Source organism: Rhea pennata, chromosome 12 (genome assembly GCF_028389875.1).
Source record: "Rhea pennata isolate bPtePen1 chromosome 12, bPtePen1.pri, whole genome shotgun sequence".
NCBI classification, from domain to species: Eukaryota; Metazoa; Chordata; class Aves; order Rheiformes; family Rheidae; genus Rhea; species Rhea pennata.
The window spans coordinates 23,983,795-24,007,489 of NC_084674.1; the positions used below are offsets into that span (position 1 = coordinate 23,983,795).

Below are 23,695 nucleotides of genomic sequence, written 5' to 3' on the forward strand. Positions count from 1 at the left end.
TTCAGACGCAGCAGGCATTGCCACCGCTTTGGCAGCGTGAGCGTGGCATGATGAGACGACTACTCAATGCCAGAAGCCTGCAGCAATGGCCTAGGCTGCAAGCATTGTATATCCTTTGGTTCTCCTTTCTCCCAGGGAACATTGGAACAGGTTTGAGTTCTCTCCTGACATCTCCCCCTCATCTGATGCACTGAGATATTATGCATATGAGGACCATGGGAATACAGATGCCTCAGAGAATCTCCATTTCTATACCTAGAGCAGTCTAGGTATTTGACATTTCACTGGCCAAAAATCTTAGTTCTTTATTCCATTGTCTTAATTCTTTTTAATTAAAGCTGAAAAAGGTTTATCCATGAAACTTTCCTTCAGGCTTCAGGATGCCCTAGGTTTACTCTGTACCTAGCAGACTTCCCCATGCAAAATTAACTCAGCCATCCTGACTGTGAAAGGGAGGCTTTTTTTACTGAGCACATTGGAAACAGGTCATGCAGCTCTCCAGTGAGATGACTTTATATCCTACAACGAGACCTCTAGTTCCTTCAACAACCTGGAACATAGACAGAACAAACTCAGTTTGTTAATCTGCATTTCTATCTTTGAACTGTAGAAACAGCTACTTTCTCTCAGGACAGTGCATACCACTATGTCTGTGATAATGTATGCAGTAGCTTCTACCCCCAACTTAGTAGTAATAGACTGAACGTGGAAAATGTGGATGTGTTGCTGAATGGGGTGGGCAAATTAGTGATAGCTGATGCAGACAAGGCTGAGGTATTCAATGCTTTTTTCGCCTCTGTTTTCAGTGGCAATGTCTCCTAGGCTTTTGTTTAGAGGCAGGGCTCAAGGAGGAGACAACAACCAGCAGTGGAGAAAGGTTGAGACAGGCATTATTTGAGAGAAGTTGGCCCATATGAGTCCAAGGGATCCAACAGGCTGCACCCAAGGTTGCTGAGAGCTGGCCCAGGTTGTAGCATGGCTGCGGTCATTTTTGAAGGGTCGTGGAGATCTTGGGAGGTCTCTGATGACAGGACAAAGGCAAATGTTGCACTCATCTTCAAAACAGGCCAGAAGGACAATCCAGAGGACTACAGGCTGGTCAGTCTCACTTCAGTCCCTGGGCCAATCCAGAAGAAGGTCATTCTGGAATGTATTTTGGGGTGTGTAATGGGGAACAGTCAATATGGATTTACTAAGGATAAATCATGCCTGACCCACCTCATTGCTTTCTGTGATGAAATGGTTAGGTTTGTGGATGAGGAAGAGCAGTGGAGGCCATTGAGCTTAACTTTGCCAAGGCTTTTGATGCAGTCTCCTGCAATATCCTTGTATGCAAGTTGGAAAATGATCGTCTGGATGGGTAGAGCATAAATTTAAACACATCAGGGAATTCTGTGAAGAGTAAATGGAGCCAGGTGAGGATGAAGTAGTGGTTCTTAGAGAGAGCTCTTCTCACACAGCAGGATGATCGCTTCTGAAAGTAGGCTTTTAACCTGTCTGTCTTTTCCTTCTGAATGTCATTGTGTGCCACAATGTGCCTGGATGGAAGGCAGTGTTCAAAAAAAAAAAAAGTTTGGTTGAAATTAATTATTCTTGCTTATCAGCATAGACTGCATTTTCTACTTGGGGGTAGGTATTGACTTGAAAGTAAATTATTCAAGTTCACGTTTTGTTTTTCACTCTGTCACCTGTATTTATGGAATATTGTACATAAGTGTATTTAAGTAGCCATCTGGGTCTTTTGAAGATGTTATTCATACCTGACTTACCCATGCATCGTCTGTGGCAGTTTATGGAGTGCTGAGAGGTTAGTTTGTAAAGAACAGATGGTCGCTCAAAATTACTGAATTTGATTTTCAGCAGGTTACAGCTTCTTTGCCTGCGTTTGATCCATTTTCTAGTTAAAATGTACACCGGAGGTTTTCCATCAGTCCGGATTTACTGCTTGCTTTGATTTCTCTTTGGTGTTCCCGAGAAGCTCCCTGCAGCAGTATGTCTGAGTGCCAGCAAACAGTATGTGATATTACAGGTGATACCACCCTGCCATCCCCAAATTCAAAGTTACACTAAGGTTTGGATTTCACAGCTTGTTAGGGCTACAAATTAAATAATAGGGAGCATCTGTTAATCTTTTGGAAATTCCTGATTTGGAAAGAGTTAGTTTCTTTAGAGCTTTTAGGCTCAGGTATGTCTGCTTGTGCCTGCGGAACTGCAGTTACAAATTTCGGTGTGTTGTGCTTTCTTTCAGATATCTTTGCTTTTTGTTATTGCTGCTGTTGTCTTGCTGCAGCTAGTGCTACACTTCAATATTAAGAATTCAGATTATGCTACCTAATGTGGTAGTGTGCTAAATTAAGGTGCCAGTTATGACCAAAGAGGTTAATGGTCTTACATAATGCTTATCTTGAGTTTTTTGTCACTGCAGGATTAAAAATAGTAATTAGAAGTTCTATTTTGTCCTGGTTTTGGGTCTTCCTGTGGAAATCAATTATTGCAGCAACTGAAATTATTTTTTAATCAAAGTTGTTTTTTTCCTTTCTAAAAGCCTCATAATTCAGAGTTTGAGAACAGGTATGATAATCCAAGTTCACCACAAGCTGCTTATGTTTCTTTCAGTTAGTGGTGTGTCTTAGGAAGCTGCAGGTCATTCTTATTTTATCTGAACTACTTAAGGAATGTAATTTGAGCTCCATTGCACTTACAGCTTCTGCAGTCATTCTTCATGGGTTTAGCTCCTTATAGCTTTTGTTATTTTTTTTGTGGTAAACAGTGTAGCTTCTCTGTGCAGTTGTTGGTTGAAATACTTAACTCTTGGCTCTTCCTGGCTGCGGTATTATGTGGTCTTAATGCTGTTGTCAAGCAGTGTTAAGCTATAATACCACTAAAAACATGGAGTGTTTTTACATGTGCATTGGAGAAGATATGTTATATTAGCCACATATGTTTTTTTCCACCCATGAGAATTTTACCACTTGTCGCAAGTCAAAATTGACTGTATAAGTTGGCATTAGCTTGTGTATTTGTCTAGCCTCATCTTGAAAACCTCTGTTCGCATAGATTCTGCACCCTTGCAGGCAGTGTATTCCTGATTCTTAGAGTTTCTCCTAATGTCTAGTCTTTGCAGTTTTTTTAACTACAGAATTCATAATGCATTTTAACTTTCATTACATTATTAAAGGAAAACATATGTTTACCTGCATGACAGCACAGACTGCTTCTCATCTATGCACGGTTAAATAACTAGGGAGATGATTTCCTGATTAAACTCCTGTTCTCCTGTTGTTTAGGAGTCATTATGGACTTCATTGAGACCCCATTAAGAACTACTCCAGTGGTCTCTCCTTGGAAAGATGCAAAAACAAAAGAATGAAAAGTTATGTTCTGAAGTTTTTTGTTCCTGGTCTGTGTGTGTGTGTGTTTTTTTTTATTTATTTTTTATTTTTTATTTTATTTTATTTTATTTATAGGGTTGGATTTGACCCAGTCTTCTCCTTAGTTTCCCATTTGAGATGCCAGTGTGCTGTTGTAGTGCATTGCTCCTTATTTCTTGAAAACAAACATGGGCTTGGTGCTCTGTGAGACTTTTTCTTTGGTTTGGTACAGTCTGCATGAGCTGTGGGGTGGTAAACTGTGTTCATTAGCTTGCCCCTGGTCAGTGGACCAGTAACCGAGCAGAGGTCCCACAAGGGCAGGATTCTTAATCCTCTTACAGGAGAGGAGAATCAAAGAGGCTTTGGGAGGTCACCTTCTGCAGGGTGAGAGACAATCCCTGTGCTAAACTTTACCTCTTTGTGATCGGTTTCTCCTTACATGTTTCATCTCTCAAAAGAGGAAACTTTTACTCTGGTTACATTACTGTTGTCTCAGGCTTGCACAAGCAGAGATTATATACCAGAAGACAGCTGCGGGTATATGGTACAGTAGTCTAATAGTGCTACCAAACCTTACTCTATTCAACTGCCAGCCTCTCTGAGATGCTTACAGCATACTTTGATCTAAATATGACTGCGTGTTTCTGCTTTACACTATGCGGCTGACTGCGGTTTTACTTTTGCCTTATTCTGTTTTTTACTTGTATTGGAGAGCTGTGAAATATTCAGGTGCCTAAATGCAGTCCTAAATGATGACTTCCCTGGATTTCTTCCTAATGTTTTAAGATGCTTTAATATCTATATGTAGTATTTGAAGAGAAATACTTCCCATGTTTGATGGCTGTGTCAGCTGTCAAGGATTTATTGATAAACTTCTTGCTTCTGATTTATGATACTGTAGTGATGTGTTAGAGCAGGGATGAAGTAGTACTTGCTCATCAACATATTGTTGTTTTCCTTGAAAATACCTACTTTTGCAAGATTGTCCATATATGTTAGTGCTGGAAACTTGCTGCATGTTCAAGAAACAGCCACAGCTCTGAATTCTGAAGGAGGGAGCTGTGTATGGAAGTAGCCCAGACTGTTCTTTGAAGTGTTCTGTCCTCCAAGTGGCAGCAAGATTACTTACAGAAATTGAATTGCTATATCTTTGAGGCAAAACTAGACCTATCAGGAATTCCCTGTTTGATCTATGCTGTTTCTAGGATAATATATTACAGACAGTGGCAAGAGCTAGCTGCAACAGAGCTGTACCTTGATCACATGGAAAATGATGCTGAGCTGGAGTCATGGAAAGTAACTTACAAATAAGTGAAATTCTTCTGAAAAGACTCTCCAATATTGCGAGCATTAAGGTATCACAGCATGGTGATGTGTTAGGTCTCCAGCATACGTGAGAAATGTGCAGTCTTTGGAGCTGTGATGGCACAAGACCCCGTTGGTAGTGAGGCAGGGACAAATTCTTAGTTTTGGCTTTGTGTCACGTTTAGTGTCACTGCAGCATATCTGGTGAGAATTTCACGTTTCTGGGTATGACAGCATACAAGGAGCTCTGGTATCTTGACCTCACAGTTATTTTGGATAATATTCATTCTTAAATTGTGTGTGTTACTGCTAAAGCCAGTTTGATTATGGATTGCTTTACAGTAACTGATGCAGTGGTTTCTAACATAACCTCTTTGACAGCTCAGCTGTTGTTTCCAGGAAAGCTGTGTTGTACAAAGTGTTCCGCTTCCTGAAGTGACTTTTAGTAGCTTAACTAAGGTAAAGAGAGCCTTGGACATAACCCAGAGAGCAGTTTCTAAGAATTCGATGTTCATGAATCAAACATTGTTTGCATAATGTTGTTGTCGGTTCTGCTTGCACATGCTGCTGCTGTTTGTCATGCCCTAGTTAATCACAACAGGCTGTTTCTCACTCTCCTGTTTATATTTTTAGTAGCTCTCTTGCTCTGAAAATAATGCTAGCGGTAAGTAAGTTATCGATTTAGTTTTGGTGAAATGAGGCATTTGAAATATTAATGATACGGAAACTTAAAATATGAAGAATTAGAACTACTGTTTTTTAATGTATAGAGTCCTGTTGTGAAACTTATCCTGTTGAATAAGAGTGCGGCTTAACAGTTGCTTGAAGTTGAATACAGGTCTTTCCTTTCCTTGCCTTTAGTCACAGGTTGCCACCTTATTCCTTCTTTTGGCCCTAGTGCTTGTTTAACCATGTGTCCAGGTGTGTTAGGAACCTGATCTAGCTGCAAACTAAGCTCTGTTTGTTTATTTTTGTTTTGCTTTGTTTTTGTTTTGTTTTATGTCTTTCTGCTTTAGTTTCCTACCAGATCAGGTCCTTAATCTAGCTGCCTGCAAGAGCTTGGATGCCAGCATAAAGCAGCTGAAGTGTGGGGGCAGGAGAGAACTGAATCAGCTTTTTGTTGGGAACAGCAACTTAGGTCTCTTTAAACTCACGGTGAAACTTTTCTCTGAACAAGAGATTGCAGTTCAGTTTAAGCTGAATGAAATTGGCACTGCTACTCTTCTGCCTGTCCTTCCCACCCCGGCAGGATGATTCTGCCCTTTCCTTTTGGTAGGCACTGGTGCCAAGCCAGTTCAGGAAGGAACACTGTTGAAACCCTCTCTCTCTTTCTCTTTTTTTCTTTTTTTTCCTCTTTCCTCTTCTCCAAGTTAGCTTCTGAGCAGGATCAGATGAGTGCCAGAGCTGACTCAGGAGGGAGGATTGTGTTGAGGAGTGCAGACTTTGATTTATTTAAACTGTCATGAAACTGTACCCTGAGATGCATGTTTAAGAACGAAAGGTAGAATCTGCCAAATACCAATTTTGTTAGTTTTCTGAGTCCTCATGGATTGATTTGACATTATAAAATAATGCTACTGGACAGCTCTGGAGACTGAGATTCTTGCCTTCTAGAGCAGACATAACTGTAGAAACTTAACTTTCTCATAAGCTGTTTCATTAACATGCCTCCCACCCTGTTCTGGAAGTCAAGTCTTCATGGTTATTAAGTCTTTTGTGTCTTATTTTCAATGAGCACGCCTTACATAATGGTGTGTAGTTCAGATGTGGTACCTGTCACCAGCTGAATGCAGAGAACTGAAAATAAGTCCTTTCGAGTAGGTTGCTAGGCAGCCATCAAATAGGAAGTATTTTCAGTGGTTTTTGTTTCAAGCAGTGTTTGAACTGGTAATTTTGGGAAAAGAACCTTCAGTCTGTTTCTCTCGTGGTCATTTCTAAAGTGCACTAGTGTTTCGTCATTGCTTAGTGTTTATTTTGGCTTTCTGACTTTTTTTTGTACTTCCTCCTTAAAATTGATTTTCAGCTGCAATCGAAGACCTGGCAGAACTGTGGGTAGACATTCTACTCCTCAAATGTCAAGAGTCTTCAAAAAGATGAGTATCCACACTTTACATTAGCTTGAGTTTTTGAATGGAAGATCACTGAGATAGTTAGGCAATTTCTAGAAGACATTTTTTTCAGAACTAAGCCCAAAGCTGTTTGTTCGCATCAGTGACTTTGTTAGTCATGATTTTGTATTTATTTCAATGTGCAGGCTGCAGAATGACAAAAATTTTAGGACAGATAGCAGCTCAAGGGAGCTGGGTAGTTATGCCTTACTTGTAGGGTACTCATCAGTGTGACCTCATTATGTCTCATTAAAGAGACCTTCCACACAGGTTCTGAGTTGCAGCAATAAAATACTGTATGCATTCGGTTTAGTAATTACTCTATTATACAGCAGCCATGAAATAAGAGGTGGATGAGGAATGCAAACCTGATATTTCAGCAGGATAGCCATCAGCAAATCAGGCACCTCGTGCTAAAACAACTGTTTGTTCAGCTGCACAATAGATTGGGCATCTGACCTGGGTTGAAAAGCAGTCCTTAAAAATAAAACAATGCACTAGTTTATTTTTAACCTTGATCATTTCCTTAATTTGATTCACCAGGAGACTGCAGGTGTTTGTACCAGCACTGTGGAAGGACTGGGAAGGTGCTGCTTGTGCTGGCACAGCTGTCCAAAGAATTGTGTGTGTAACCATGGTCTGAAGAAGTAACTGAAGGAGTAATTAGAAACTAATTTAGCTCAATCAGTGCCAAAAATAGTCTGAACATAATATTGATTTTTTTTCCTTTTTTTTTTCTTTTCTGAGACAAGAATTTAGATTGAGATAGTTTCACTGGGGAGCCATTACTTTAAAGAGCAACCAAGATGACCGATGGACATTACCCCAAAATCCACATCCATTTACTAAATGGAGGATTGTGCAGTAAATGAATAAAGTATCAACACAAATGTTTTCCTTGTATGGACAAAGCCATTTTCTTGACTCTGTCATTTCTCTGTGTGAGAGCTAGAGAATCTCTAGCCATTTGTCCAGTTCTTCTTCCCGAATTCAGTGCTTTTGCACACTCTGAGAATGACCCAAAGTAATCTTATGAAGTAGGGGCATGTGAAGCTTTCTGCTTGACTTTTGATTTCAAATAGATTTTATGTTTTACTTCGCTGGGTAGCTCTCTTTTTCTTTTGTGCGATGTTGTGTTCCTCCTGTGCACTCCCTCCTTCCCCTTCCTTCTGAGGGCTCCTGAAAAGATGATGGAAGGTAAAGACAGAGGAAACTCCTCTTCTTTCTCCTCTTCTCTGACAGCTTGCATATTGTCTGAAAGTGCAGGCCTTGCTCCCAATTTGCATGAGGTGTTTTTTTTCCCTTGCTAAATCCACACTCTGGTTCCTGTGGTTTGCTCTTGCATGTGGCAGGTAAGAAGCAGCACATCAGCTGTTCTTTTTGGTTCCTGTCAGCCACTCTCTCCAGTCTGAAAACTGATTATGTTACTGCACAAGTATTTTCCTTATCTAGATTTTGATGCCTTCCCTGAAAGCTTCCCTGTGTTCTTGGTGCAAGCTGGAAGGATCTTGTCCTATCCTCCCGCCCACGTTCCAGGTGTTTGTACTGGTTGGGAGCCTTAGGGCCACCTGCCCAAGAAACAGTGTTTCTACTTGTCAGGTCTGTGTGGAGGTGTGAGTGGGAGCTCAAGTTCTGGAGCTGCTTGCACAAGTGTATGATGACAGCATCATTCTGGCTTTGGAGCCAGCAATTACCCTGTAGGTGATTAGACCAAGCTGACTTTCTTGGCTTTGGCAACTCTGAAGACTTCAGAGACCTGTTTAGCATGGAGAAGACTAAGAGGTCACTTATGAGACGCCAGTATTTTCTCTACCCTTCTGCTGGTGCAAACCGGAGACCTGAGCCTTTGCCACTCGAGTGGTTACTGTGGATTCTTGCCTGTTTGGTGGGGCTACCCGTGTGGCACTGAGCAGTTCCCTCTGGCAGTCCGTTTCGGTAAGCACTGTGCGTGTTGCCACAAAATCCCACCTTCCATTTCTCTGCCAGCAGCTGCTTGTTTTGTGGCATTGTCGTCCTCTGGTTTGGTATAAGCACCACCAGCACTGAGCCATTCTCTGGCTTTGTGTCAGCAGGTTAACTGTGGTGCATTAACCCGCTCTTCGGTCTCAACTTGTGATGCTGTAGAATTTGGTAGCCACAGCTGACAGTAAAGTACATCTTTTCCTCCTCCACGTGAGTGCATTCCTCCTAACACTCAATTCCGATAGCACAGTAGTTCTGTCCTCTTTGTGGAGTAAGTAAGGATTTGGGTGGAGTTACCTACATGATCATGTAGCCTTTCAAGATTTTCTTAGGAAGCTGGCTTATTTAGGCCTCATTTTAGATAGGAGGCCAGGATTTGTGACTGAAGAGCAAACATTCTTTGCTATCACAATTAATGAGAACTTGAAACATTTTTGAGATGAGAGATGAAGTTGTTCTCTCTGCTTATTTTCCAGGCTGGAAGTTGAATTCCAAATTCTTCCCAAGTTCATTGTTGAGCCAAGCCTTTTCTATGGGACTGATGTGATTTTAGGGCTGTAGTTGCTTGTTGACAGTTTTGTCATACTTCTCTTCACTTGTGTGAATTCAGGAAATGTCCTTGCTTCATGGATGATTCCTTATGATCAGTGATTACAGAAAATGAATTCTGTGATTGTTTTGGATCTGGAGCTGTGCTGAATGACAATGTTTGCATTTGAATTGTTTAAAAATACCTTGTATCCAATGCAGGCTTTTTTTCTCTCTTTATAAGTAAGGTGAAGAGAAGCCAAAAATTAATGCAAAAAGCTGAGTGATGTGGCCTCACAAGCATCTTCCCTAAGCTGTTCTGAGGGAGTGTGTGTCATATTTTCATCTCTCCTATAAAATGAAAAGCTGTTACTGGATGATCCTGCTGCCCTGGGCACAAGCTTGTAAGAAAGTCTGGGCTAGTATTGATAAAGCAATCTGTGTTAAGGTACATATTCAGTGAGGTCTTGCTGCTGTGGAAGCTCTTGGGCTTGGATTGAGGCCAGTGTTTCTGAACAGAAGTGGTGCTCTTTACTTTGAGGAAGTGTGTGCTTATAGTGGGATGTAGTGGGATTCGGCAGCTCAGCTTCCTCTCGCCCAGCTCTCATGCCTTGCTGCCTACTGGAGAGGAAAGAGTGGTTGTAACTAGGACTGGATCTTCCTACAGCCTCGTCTTTGCAGTGACAGTGATACCAGTGGGAGGGACTGGCAGGTTCTCAGGCAGCCTGTGTCCTCCTGCCGGTGTGCTGCTTGTCTCCAGCAGAGAAGTGGAAGCTCAGAGAAAAGAGCAACAAGGGAATTAAATCAACCCACCTCCCTATTATATGCAGTCCTCTTCCCCCGGAGCTGCCATCTTCCCAGCACTGTGCGGAATAGGAATGGCCATCTGAGCCACTGGCTTTGGTTACCCCTTGGTTGCAGACAGCTGCCTAACAGATGTTCACAAAGTGTTCCAGAGCACCTGTTCCGTATGTTGCCAAATGTCCCACACATTTCCTAGCACTCTATTGTAGGCTAAAGCTTGTCGTAAAGAATGAGAAGCTGTAACTGCGGTGTACCAGTGTGAGAAAACTGGTATCGTCTGTGCGTTGAGATAGCTAGCAAGGAATTTAAGTATCTCATCCCTCCTTGAAAGTGTGCTATACTTTGTGTAGGTGACAGCAGAAGGGCCTGTGCAGACCATGCTAGTCTGGCATCTAAGAAAAAAATTCTTTAACCCCAGATTAGCCCATGGCATGCAGTGGAGCATGCCTAAAAGAGGTTCTTGCCCTCTAAGTTGTTGTGTTTAGACAGAGCACTCCATTCTGGCATATCTTCCCCTACCATCTCAAATGTTAGCATTCTCAGCTTGCTTTCTTTTTTCCTTTCCTTTTTTTTTTTTTTTCCTTTTTTCTCCTCAACAGCTTTGCCTAAAGCTTGCTTTTTGCTTTTGATTTATGTGCAAGGATAATATTCTACTGTTTGGTCCTCATCTTAAGACCCATGCTTGCCTTGGTTAGGACACTGTGTCTAAGGAGTGCTGCATTTGCTAATAGTTTAAGCTTTGGATAATATGTGGGGGGAGGTTCAGAGTTCAAAGCTACATGCTCAAGCTGACTAGGAAGCCTTATTTTGACACAGGGGTTTGTAGCTTCCAGGATATCAGGCTGGCCAAATTTGAATGTTTGTAGTTATGTCGTAGATGTAGTCACAGGTTCCTGAAGAGGCCTCCCCTTTATGCCCAGGTCCCAAGAGTGGTCTCCACCTTCTGCTGACTAGATAGACCTGTCTCAGGCCTGTGGGTCAGCATGGAGGCTCAGAAAAGAGGCAGGGCTTTTGTGCTGGGAAGCTTATCTCACAGTGCAGTGGGAAACAGTTGCTTCTTACTATAGATTTGCTTCCACAGAAGTTGGGTTGCTCAACCTAGTGTGACAGGAGAACACAGGACTTTGCAGCATGGATGCTAGATGCTTCTGCACATTGCCAAAGCGATTAGCTTATTGCAAGCAATCATCAGGCACCTGTTGGCCAGATGCTCTAGTCCTTTGCCTGATGTACTAATGTTCTGTATTATGCTTTTGTTTTGACTGTTTTGGGGTAGTTAAGAGAAAGTCCAAGTCCAGTTTCTCTCAGCATGACTTAAGGTCAATATTTCTCTTGCCTGTGGCCAGCTCCAGAATCCTCAGTGTCCATCTGTTTGTCTTATTCTTCAGCAGTGCAGATCCTGAGTGCTAGCCACGGTCTTGGGAGCTGCAGGAAGATGATACTGGAAAGACTGACTTGTGTAGACTACCTAAAATGAAGGTGCGAGTCAGTTGTGCTTAATGCAGTCAGCTATACATTACAGTCTTAAATATTTGTTCTCTTCTTTTTTTGGTAGAAAATAGCTTTAGTAGTGAATTACAAAGTTTTGCCAATTTTTCCTTACAAGACTTAGCTTATAAAGGCTGAGAACGTCAGCATGATGGTGTGGTTTGCAGAAGTTCTCGTGGCCATTGCTGTTAAGCTCTCTGCCACTTCTTCTCAAGTGCACAGTCACATCTGAGGCTAGCTTCCCTGTCATCTTAAGTTATTCCACTAAAATAAGCTATTTCTGCTCTTCTCACTCCCGTATTCCCGTGCTGGTGTCCTCAGGCTATGTGGTTTTCTGCTAGCTGTGACCTGGCAGAAGGAAGCATTTCTGCTATCTTCTTGCTGCACCTGTCTTGAGGTCAACACAGACACTGGTACAGTTGCACAGTGAATGACAGCTGGCAGCCTGATCTGAATGAAACCAACTCAGCAAAGAAATGAGTGTCTTAGTCCAGTTTGTGCAGCTGTATGAATTCTTGTGCTGATACGAGACTGGATTTGAGAGGAGGATGCAGCTGCTTCTTTGGGAAGCTGGTGCTGTCTTCTAGTGACCATGAAGCTACAGACCAGGGAAAGGTTTAACCTGCAGTGGAGTGGGTAAGGAATGGTCACGCAGTACTGTCCCTCTGATATGGAACATCTTTGCTAATGTATTTTTGCAAGAGCTGATGTCTTACCCCGAAGTTTGAAATTGCCTAAAATTGGGATCCTGTACAAGTGTCTTATACTTCTGTTCTTTGTGGTGTCTCTTTCTGCACACCCATATATATGTGCATTAGTGTCCGGGATATTCTTCTTCCTCCTGCCCCCATCTAGTTCCTCTTGGTTGCAGCTAGCCGATCACTTGATTCTGGTGGTCTAGTAAGAGGATTGGTAGTTTTAAGCCAAGGGGCAGTAATTTTTAACATTACTCTGGCTGGATCTTGAAGAGCTCCCTGCTATTTGTTCCTGTGGAGTAGTGTGTGCTGGACTTGAGGGTAGCACCAGTATTAAGGGCAGGTTTTACACCACTTCAAGGTTTAAGAGCAAAGTTAGTTCATCTGTGTTTTCCTGGCCCTTCTTTGGAAAGATTTTAAGTGTTACTGCAACAAAGGAAAAAAAAAGTCTGTTGCTATTTTTTATACTCATTCTGCTCAATAAGCAAGTTCTGAAGCTGTGAGCCATGAAGTTGAGAAACAAATTTGGAGATATGTTTCAGACATGTAGACTTAAATGTAAGAGCTTGTTCCCTTTCAGGCAAATTATTACTATTATTTTACTGGAGAAGATAATGGAATAGCAGATACAGTATGTTGTTCTGTAATCACTGATAACTGTGCTCTTGACACACCCCTGCCCCTAAAGTTTGGCTTGATTAAAATGAGTGCTCTGTCTTGCTAACTGTAGATCAGTATGTGGGAAGGGGAGATGCTAAATTAGCCTAGATGTTTTACTGCTGTTTAATTATATAATGGAAATGTTGGACAGTATCAAAGGACCTGCTTTGATGAACTGGTCTTTTCTCAAGTTGATTTGTGCAAGGTATGCATTACATTTTACAGTATTATTGCAAGGACTCTAAATTTTACAAGAGGCCAGCTAAAATAGTTGAACCAATGCCTTTGTTTAGCAGAGGAAGGATGAGTGATATTTAGGCTTTCAAATAGTTTTCTGCTTTATAATTGTTTGAAGCTACTGGGATTCTTCTGTCTGTATTCATCAGTAGTGTCCATGTTTTTTACTTAAGTGTTTTACTTAATGTTTTTCACCAGAATGACTCAGAGCTGTGTATGAGACATAGCATGTCCCTTTTGAAAATGAAAACCCTGTATATAACTTCCTTGTTTTTGTACATATATATATATATATATATATAAAATAATAAATACATATGTCTGCGAAATACACTTGCCACAAAGAATTTGCTCATATACTAGACATATTGTTGTTTTCTTGGAAAACATGCAAAATACTGGACATGTTGTTGTTCTCTTTAGAGAGCCTGGATGAATGTGTTGAACACTTGTAACCAAGTTTGGAATCTCTCCCCTCGCCTGGTTCCCGGACCGTTCTCTCGCATCATGGCCACAGAATGTTTTCTTTGTGACTGTCACTACTTCACAGATGTGATTGCGTATCTGAAACTTGTCATGTTGAGTTGCTCTTTGAGTAGAGCTGTTAATAGTTCAAAAGACCAAGCATGCCACGTTGTGTGCATGAATTCCTTGTGGAGGTCACAAGAAATTAATAGGGAGCCAGCTGAAATTTATTCAGTAGTTTGCTGAGGAGATACGAAGGATCTTGCAGGTGGAAATATCTTCTGACCTGCTGATGCATGACCCTTCCTGAAATGCAGGGATTATTGAATACATACTCATTGTTCCTGTTTTGCTAGTGAGTAAGAGAAACACAGAAAATGAAACACAGAAAATTACCACCAAAGCAGTATAGAAAGCCCACTTCTTGCCTTTTTGCTTTTCTTTGGGACAGCTCGGTAGTTGGCGTGGTTGGCAGTGAGCCTGGGTCGCTTCTCGGTGGTTACAGGCTCTCATCATTTTCACTTTCTAAGAAGGCCGTGGGCCACTTCAGTTATGTCACGGATATCTCTAGGCTGTGTAGTGGAGAAGGCTTGAGGGACTCCACAATATGAGTGGCCTCAAAATAATTCGTATGAATTATTATTGGTTATTGTCTTTTCTATCTGTAGGAAAGAAAGCTGCTGAAAGTAGGCAGAGGACTCAAATCTGTTGGTGGCTAAAATCTGCCTGTAGCCTCTAGGTGAAGCACTTCTGACTGTGAGAACAGTCTGCAGGGGCCTTGGCAGGTGATTGTGCACAGGTATTTGTGAGCTCCATGTTACAGCTGCCTGAAACTAATGAATATGATTAATCTCTCTTCTGTAAAATAGGGATAATAGTTTCGCCAGTGAGGAAAGGAAATACTGAGACCGTGAGACATTTTGCGATGGATTTTTGCTGAATTCTGGGGCTAGTAGCAGACCTGAGAATCAAATAGGTGTCTCCTGAGTATATGTTAATTATCCTTATCCTACAGGTGGATCTCTTCTCTCTATAAAGTTTAAACTTAAGGAAGATGTGAAATTAAGCTTGTCTCCATGTTGTTTGAAATAACTGAAAACTACTTTAATCATTGAGAAAACAAAAGAAATGAAATCTAAGACAAAGCTGTGTGATCTTGGGGAGATTTAAGTCTGCCAAGTGTTTGTCTGAAATTTGTAAAGTGCTGATCCGTTGCCAGGTGTTGGCACCTTGCTTGTTAGCAGATATTAAATGTCATTAAACAAAGCTTAAAAAAACTACCTAGGATGTCTCAGCTGTTGAAATTTCTTCATGTTGATATACCAGTTGAGAGAGAAGAGATAACCAGTGTGTGTTGTCTTTGTGTTATGACTGACTCTGAGTGGGGTTAGGAAATGAAGACCTTGAAGGATATATTATACTTAGATGAATCAAAGTGTGTGTTGTTGCAGAGAGGGACTGTCGTGTTCTTTCTTTTTTTTGTTGTTGTTTTTTTTTTGTTTTTGTTTTTTGTTTTCCTACTCTTTGCCTCCCTCTGTCCCTATTCTAAAAGCCCTCTTAATATTTGTATTCTTCCTCTTTCGTTGAATGCTGTTATGTGATCTTACGGTCATCTAACCACAAAAGGAAGTGTTTTCCATTGGGTCAGTGAGGTGATTTAACACAAACTGTACAGTCATACAATTCCCAAATCCAGCATGAGGAGGGGAGCAGGAAGGTGCAGACATGGGGAGAGAAGCACTGTCTTGTTGCTGAGAGCTTTTGGATAGATAGGTTTAAACACGTTATGAAGTATCCCGTCTAGTTTCGGTCTTTTGAGTCGCATCTTTTACGTGATTAAATTGGAGAAGGGAAGAAGAGCCCATCTTTGTCCTGGGACTTCCCGCCCATCTGCAGTGTTGTGTAGTTCCGGAGACATCCTGTGGTCAAATGAGGAACAGCCTGGACCATGTCTCTTGTTCAGGCCTGTGAGATCCATCAGGCTTTAATTATATTGCCCTCAGGTGTGGCTATGTTAAGACACCAGAGATTTAATGAGTTCAGAAATTAATTGCCATATGTTTTACATACCAAAGAGCTGGGATAAGAGCACTCTGGAAAAAATCCTGCGCTCTGTTTTCCGTAGCAGCCTCAGGAACAGCTATGAGCTAAGCTGGAAAGAGCAAATTATGTGGAGAGAAGATGAACTTCTTTAGTTTTCCATAAGCCTGTGGCTGTGCTGGGCACTTTAAAAGGGCAGCTGTATTCTCCAGAGCACTTCTAATCACATTTAGATTTAGCAATCTCTCTTGCATACTTCTGGAAATCATGCGCCTATTATGCAAGTAGGTGCTATAGAAGCAGCAGGAAATAGCTGTTGTCCTAAAGGACTTGCAGTAATAAAGAGGAGAATCCAAGGGGAATATATTTGGATATCACATATATATGCAATGACAGAATGAACATTGCCCACTTACTGCATAGGTCTTTCATGACTTGAAAAGAAAGATGTGAGAAAAGAAAACAGTGTTATGGTGGAAGGTGAACAGGAATTATTTAATCATTTAGTTTTTAAAAATGCAAAGGCACAAGGAGCAGAATTCGGATTCTTGAAAGGTTTGCTCTGCTTGTATTAATTCTGTCACCGTTACTGATAGGCAGATGTTGGCCTGGTTTTAATTGTGGTGTAGCTCACAATTTGTGCTCCATTATCACTTTGCCTTACTGATAAAATAAATTGAAGTGGGGAACTATTATTTTATTTTATTTTATTTTTTATTTTTTTTAATGAGAGGCTCAAAACATGAACAGTTCCTCCTTGCCCTGTCTCTTTTCAATCCTACTGGAGAAACTCTAGATGAGACTGCCTCCAAATTAGTGTGTGTTTACCCACAGATGAAAGCAGTGGCAAAGAGTATGCTGGATCAAGAAAGATGTAAATCGAGAACGGAAGAGGAGCAGTTATGGATATAAATAAACATCAAAAATAAACTAAAAACTTTTCTTAGGAAATATGGAGTGAATGCAAGTGGTCTTTCACTCACAGAAATCTCATTTTCTTTTTCAGATCATCCTAAGGAAGCAAATTGCAAGAATTTCTTAGCTGTTCGCTATCCATCAATTGCCAAGCTACCCCTCCCAGCCCATGTGGCTCTCCCCATGCTCCAAGAGTGCAACTGGTGCCCAACGCAATGTGTGTTTGTCAAACCATGGAAGTGGGCAAGTATGGCAAGAATGCCACTCAATCTGGAGACCGAGGGGTCCTGCTGGAGCCTTTCATTCACCAGGTTGGCGGCCACAGCAGCATGATGCGCTATGATGACCATACTGTCTGCAAGCCTTTAATTACCAGAGAACAGCGCTTCTATGAATCTCTGCCCCCAGAAATGAAGGAGTTCACACCTGAGTACAAAGGTGAGGCCTGTTGCTACATCAGGATGGAGATACTGTTTCATGGACCTGCTCTCTCATTTTCCTGGATCTACTGATATGTTTCTGTCCTTTTGTCTGATTTTATTTTTTTAATTCTTCCTCTTCTGAAAACTAGCAGTTTGATAGAAACTTTTGGAAAGGAGGATTTCTTTCTAAATCCGAAGTGATGGTTGTAGTCTGCAGCTTCAGGTTATAGATGTGTTATCATTTATTGCCATGGCAATTGACCTTGAGCACATGAAGTTAGGTCATAAATATACTGAGCATTTGCACGTTCCAGTCTGGTAACTTACTGCTGCTTCATCCCATCTCTTTTACTACCCCGTATCAGAAAGCTGCTGAAGCAGGAAGTGTTTCTTTCTAGGCAATGAGGTGAAGCCCTTGTTCCCAGCCACATCAAAGGAACGGAAAATTCCAGCCTCCATATCATTTTAGGAGGGTAGCAGCTTGTCATTATCTTTAGAAAGCTCAGTATACCTCTGACCACATGTTCAGATTCTGGTGGTGGCAGGTAGCATTCTGGAGGACTCTCAGTATTTGGATTCCCTCTGCTGCTTTGTTGCAGCATGGCTCTGGTAGGACTGTGCTTCACAGACAGCTGGGACCACCATCTGCTCAGGGTCTTGCCATTTAATCTGCACACAGCCTGAAGGTCTCAAAGCAGTGTCAACTTACCTGGGTCTGTAGGCAGATCATGGGTGAAAGATAACATCTCAAACAGACAGGTCCTTTTGTATCCTCAAGCCACTTTTGGGCCATATGGTGCTTTGGCAACCCATCAGAGAGCCTGTGCGATTATTGGAACTGATGTGATGTCAGGCCTTCTTTGGGAGATATGCTTAAAACTAATGAAGCTAATAACCCAGATGGAAGCCTGGAAGACCTTCCTGGTAGCCTGAAGGTATGTCACATGAGTCTCCAATGTGAGATTTCATCTGTGAATTGTGCAGTGCAGGTTCCTGTTAGTACCAGCAATCTTCCCTGCCCTTCTTGAGGAAGGAAATATTGGGGATGGCATTCCCTGTTTTAATATTCAGATATTATTCTAAGGTTACCCTTTCATCTAGCATTGGTTACTCCTGACAGCTGTCTGAGACTAGTGACAAGCTAATGAAATAGTTTATAATTTCAAATTAGGAGATCACAGAATCGGTAAGGTTGGAAGGGACCTCTGGAGATCATCTAGTCCACCCACCCCCGCTCAAGCAGGGTCACCTAGAGCATGTTAGACAGGGTTGCATCAAGGCAGGCTCTGAATATCTCCAGAGAAGGAGACTCCACAGCCTCTCTCGGTGACCTGTTCCAGTGCAGATGAGTTGATAGCCTCATTTTCAGGGCTGAGGGAGTCCCAAAGATGATGATGTCAACTCTTACGAGAAGTGCTGACTGTTCTGCTGCATGGCTGGCTGGTTAGATACCTTCAGAGTCTATCCTGTGGATAGACTGTGGTCTGTCCCTTGGACTGTGGTGTTTTCCAGGAGTCTTCAGAAGGTAAAACTGGGACAGGACAAAAGTGATCCTGTTTGCTTGCACCTGGCTGAAGTAGTCTTGCTTCAGTGACCTCCTGTTCCTATCACTAGGAGCCCCTGGGACCTTGCAGATCCCTTTTCCGTAAGACTGGTTGACTTAAGGTAAAAAGCAGCAGTTGTCACTTAAACCTTAAAACTCTATACTTCCTAACTCAGATGCTGGAGAACTGTTCTTTAGCAGAAAAAACACACTCCTCTCTGGCAAAGGATGCCCTTGTAGACAGCAGGAGCAGTTCTGTAGGACATAGATACTTACCTGAATGAGCTACATACATATTTCATATGCTTCAGTCCTTTCATCCTCTTGGTAGCCTACACTTGACTTCCTCCAGTTTGACATCTCTTTTGCAGTGGGGGCTGCAGGGCTGGAGAGAGGAGAATAATCACTTCCCTCAAAATACCAGCTGTACTTTAACTGACACAGCTCAGTAAGTTGTTAGGGTACTGGGCTAAAAGCCCTGTGTAGTGAAATGTACTTAATTTCCTGTGGATGGCACAGCTTTCGCCACCCTAGCTGGCTGTTTGCTCAGGTAGTGGCATAGGGATTTTCTTTGCTGCGTCTGATTCTGCCTCCCCCCCCTTTTACATTTGGATGCTGCTAACTGTGTATTCCCTTCCCTGGAAAATAACTGCTGTGAATGACTGATGTGTCACTTCTTTCTGGCAGGTGTGGTGTCTGTCTGTTTTGAGGGAGACAGTGATGGCTACATTAACCTGGTGGCATATCCTTATGTGGAGAATGAGGCTTTGGAACAGGATGATATGCCAGAGAGGGACCAGCCACGACGCAAGCACTCGCGTCGGAGCCTTCATAGATCAGGCAGCGGCACTGAGCACAAGGAGGAAAAACCTGGCCTGGCCAGTGATGGCACTGAAAGGTAAGCTTTGGGGCCCAGTGAAAATGTATTGAGTGCACAATTTCCTGTCCCCTTCGAGCGCTACTGCTTTCTTCACTGAGGGTAATTTGTGCTTCCACACACTAGCTTGAGTGTCTCGTGCTTGCCAGCCCAGGGTGCTACACAGACTATGGTACTGAAACCTTATCAGGAGTTTTATCTCACTCAGGACAAACATGTCCAAGTGAAGTTCTTCTGACACAGGATAGCCCTTGGCTGTTTATTAGACTTGGAACCAAAGGACTAGCTGTAAATATTCCAGCTGTTTCTGCTTATTGTGTTGGTAAGCTACTAAAATAAATTCACCTTTCACAGTTAAAACTGTGCTGGACAGGATGGTGAATCCTCTCACATGTGCTGGCCAATAGACAAGAGCAAGGATTTTCCACTTACGGGAAATTGAACCCACATAAAAGCCACCTAGACTTCTCCTTTTTGTCTTTAAAGCATGTGGAGATGATTCAAACACTTTTCTTCACATCTGGTCACCAGTCTAGAGGTTTCTTCCAGGGGTACCTAGAATATAGGTCTTTGCCTCATCACCACAGCATGAGCTCACTGAGAAAGAAGAAATGTTCCTGCCTATTTTGTCAAGTACAGTACAACCTAGCATAGGTGTTAGATAGACAGCACCCTTGAGCATGGTTTCGCAGCCTAGTGTGTAAGCGAGGATTTGCTGCTCAGAAGCTAGCAGGTTTATATTGTGTGAAGTGTGCAGCAGGAGAAGTGACAGGAGACAGTCCTGCGCAAGAGGCGGATTTGTGTGCAATTGTTGTAACTATCTGGATAATACATGGTTTCTCACAGGCAAGCTTATTCTGTTCTTTGTATCAGCAGCATCCAGGAAATGAAGAGTCCCAGAGTAGACTTGCACATCCATTCAGATGTTCCATTCCAGATGTTGGATGGAAACAGTGGTCTGAGTTCTGAAAAGATCAGCTACAACCCCTGGAGCCTGCGCTGTCACAAGCAGCAGCTGAGCCGCATGCGATCGGAGTCCAAGGACCGAAAACTCTATAGTATCCTTTGGAAAGTGAAAATGAGTGTATCAGATTGCCACTGCTGTGCTGGCCTACACATTTGCTGCTGGAAGCAGCTAGGCCTGTGTTTGCTTCACTTCCGTGCTGAGAATATGCCTTTCTTAGCACAAACAAAACTGTTACATGTTTCTCTTGATTATTCCTTCCTGCTTCCCTTACAGTGGCGTTAATATCTAACACTAATGCTTGGGAAAGCTTTTGGAGTTATTTTGTGTTTGCCTAGCTGCAGATGCAGAGCGTTTACTGCTTGGGAGGAGCTGCTCTGTACCTGTGATTGTCCTTGTTGCTTTTTTTTTTTTTTTTTTGGATCTCTTCCACTGCATCTCTGAGATGGTGACCAGAACTGCATGCTGTTGAAAGCGCGGGTGAACCAGAGTGAACCAGAACCATTTCCACAGGTGTACAATGATATTCTCTCTCCTTTTCATCATAATTCCTAGCATTCACTTTTGTTTTAGCTACTCTTTAGCAGTGAACTGGTGTTTTGATGAAAGCTGCTTCTTGTAAACCCCAAGATACCATTCCCAGCTGATTATAGTTGTCTTAAAACCCACTGCTTCATACATTATACTGTTTTTCTCCCTATGTGCATCACATCACATGTTAATGCTAGAAAATTTTTTCTGACCAGTCTCATAAGGGCTGTCTGGGGGTTTTTCATAATTGGTCCTTGTTTTTACAACCTTGAGTAACTTAGTAATGTCAGCAGACTTTGTCATCTTACTGTTTGTTCCCTTTTCTGGATCACTTGTTGAGCAAAGACCTTACTGGTGACTTTGGCTGTGATATCAGTCAGACATCCCTAGACTTTTTTCTTCATCTTGTAAGTAGTTTGTCTCTGTAAGGATCTGAGTCCTCAGTCTGCTGCTTAGCCTCTCTGGTAAGGCATCATGTCAGATGTCTCAAGATTAATATGTGCTGGTTTCATCAGTCTCAACACCTCATGCCTGCATTTGTCAAAGTTACCAAGGAACCCTAGGATATTTGTGAGGTGTTACTTCCTTTTGCAACAGGTGTGCTGATCCTTCCCTGATGAATCATATTTGTCTGTGTGCCTGCCAACCTGGTTCTTTATTACAGTTTCCTGCTGAGCTGTTTGGTACAGTTCTATCAGTCGGTAGTTCCCCAGATCTCTCAAAATCAGAGTCGCAGTAGCCTCCTTTAGCTCGTGTATGGATCTCTAGGACTCTTGGGTGAGACCACCCGGTTCTTGTGATTTGTTTTTCTTTGTCTGTTGGACATGTGACCTCTTCTGGTGGCACTTAATTTGAGACAATTCTCTGAACTCAGAAAAGTGTTCTAGCTTGGAGATCCCCCTGAGCTCTTCTCCAGTAAATGCAGAAGCTAAGCTTTCGTTCTGGTTTTTCTTAAGATGTCCATTTTATATTTAAATCTTCATTATCCTGATAGCGTCTTTTATTCCTTGATTGTCTTTAAACCCTTCAGACTATCTGAATGGCTTCCTCGTGTTTGAAAAGGTGTTTGTATTCTCTTCTGTCCTTTACTGAATTACTACTCATACATTTGTGTTTAACTTGCCAACTTGTGTTTTTACCTTTTACCTACCAGAGCTTGATTCTGTTTTCCTCACACAGAGGCAACCTTGGTTTTAATAGCTGTTTTCCTTGTGCCTCATTTTAAATATGTAGGCTTCCCTTTTCCCATTCTCAAATGTGTGCCTTGAGCCTCCAGATTTTTAAGTAGTGTCCACAGCACTTGCAGAGGTGTAATTCTTCTTGGTTGTCCATTAGTCTTCCTTTTAACGTACTTCCTTGTTTTTATGTAGTTCCTCTTTTAAAACCAAACACAATTTTTGAGCTTTCTTGGCTTTTGTGCAGATTAAACTTCCCTGCAAGTTTAATCTAGCTATGTTGCGGTTGCCATTTCAGAGTAATGTATTGAACCGTTTCCTGCAGCACTGCTCAGCGCAAAGTTAAAGGTTGTTCTTTTTTCCCATTTGGGATGAGCCGCTCCTTGCATGCGCGTTGATTGTCTCAGATTTGTTCTCAGCATTGTGCATAATGTAAGGTTTGCTCATTGTGTGTGGTGGTGATTGAAGACTCCCATTACTGTTATGTTTCCTGCCTTTGTAGCTTCTCCAGTTTCCCCCAGTGTGCCAGTCAGTATTGCTCTTCCGGTTAGGCTATAGTACTATTGCTATTCCTTGAGGCTTGATTTTTTTTTTTTTTTTTTTCCCTCCCCCCGATGGGGATTCTGTGTTCTTTGAAAATATGGTTAAGGTGTTACTCTGTTTTGATTTTTAAGCTCTCCCTTAATTTGTTACCAGCTCTTACTGGCATTACCATGTCTTTCCTGACACCGGTGTTCTGTTGCTGACTTTCTTTGTGTTGAGTGTCCGGTATGCCTGTTGCGTTATGTCCTTACTTAGTATTAGGCATTCCATAATCTAGTCTAATTTCTTAACTTCCACTAAGTGTGGTGAAACCTGTGTACTACTGTTTAGATTTTGTCCTTTCACCCTCCCAAACAGTTTCTTCTGTCTGTCCTTCAGTTCCTGTTTGTTTGTTGCCCTACTCTGTCTCATGATTCAGTCAAGAGTGCTCAAGTTCCTGTTTGTGGTAGCCACGCGGAGCAGCATATCTGAGAGATGAGCTCTCCTTGACAGTCTCCCAGAGTTCCTTTTGCTGGAGAATGTGGTGCATCATTTCAGGTTTCCCTGTGTACTTGATCTGAAGATGGGGACCAGACAGCATGGAGATGATGCCTCTGAGGAGAAGGCTGCTCGGCAGATGAAGAAGTGTGAACAGAGTACTTCTGCCACCTTGGGTGTACGCGTGTGTGGGATGCAGGTAGGGATCCCCAAGTGTCCAGGTGCTGCACATACCTTTTCCCAGCCCCATTAGAGCTTCTAGTAAAGTGCTTTCTGTTGAGCATGAATTACATGAGTCTTCCTGCTTCAGGTAAGTATACCAGTGTTTGATACGTGCTTTTTGTATTCATTTCTAAGCCTACAGTAAAGGCAGCGCCTGCTTTTATCCAAAGCTGTTTACACTGAGAATTTCGGGTTTGCAAATGAAAATCTAGCAGGCCTGTGTTTCTGTGGCTTAGGGTTTAGCTAGAATAGCAATACCCATCAAGGCGAGGAGTATCTCAGTTTCAGCAGCATCTGACATTTGCTTCTGTACTGGGAGTTTACAAGTTCCTCTTTTCTTGTGGTTAGTCCCTGAACAGAAGG

General features: G+C 42.2%; 1 protein-coding gene across 4 annotated transcripts in view; it reads left to right on the forward strand.

Annotated features, from left to right (window-relative positions):
- The window catches only part of IP6K1 (inositol hexakisphosphate kinase 1), a 40,688-nt gene that overhangs the window by 12,949 nt on the left and 4,044 nt on the right, over positions 1–23,695 (forward strand). For 3 of the 4 annotated variants that reach the window (XM_062585866.1, XM_062585868.1, XM_062585867.1), the window contains 4 exons: positions 16,670–17,016; positions 19,231–19,441; positions 20,294–20,478; positions 23,134–23,309. In XM_062585866.1, coding sequence (XP_062441850.1) covers positions 16,794–17,016; positions 19,231–19,441; positions 20,294–20,478; positions 23,134–23,309 — 795 coding nt within the window. In that variant the 5' untranslated portion in view covers positions 16,670–16,793. The remainder of the gene's footprint in view (positions 1–16,669; positions 17,017–19,230; positions 19,442–20,293; positions 20,479–23,133; positions 23,310–23,695) is intronic. The other variant, XM_062585869.1, reaches the window with a different exon arrangement.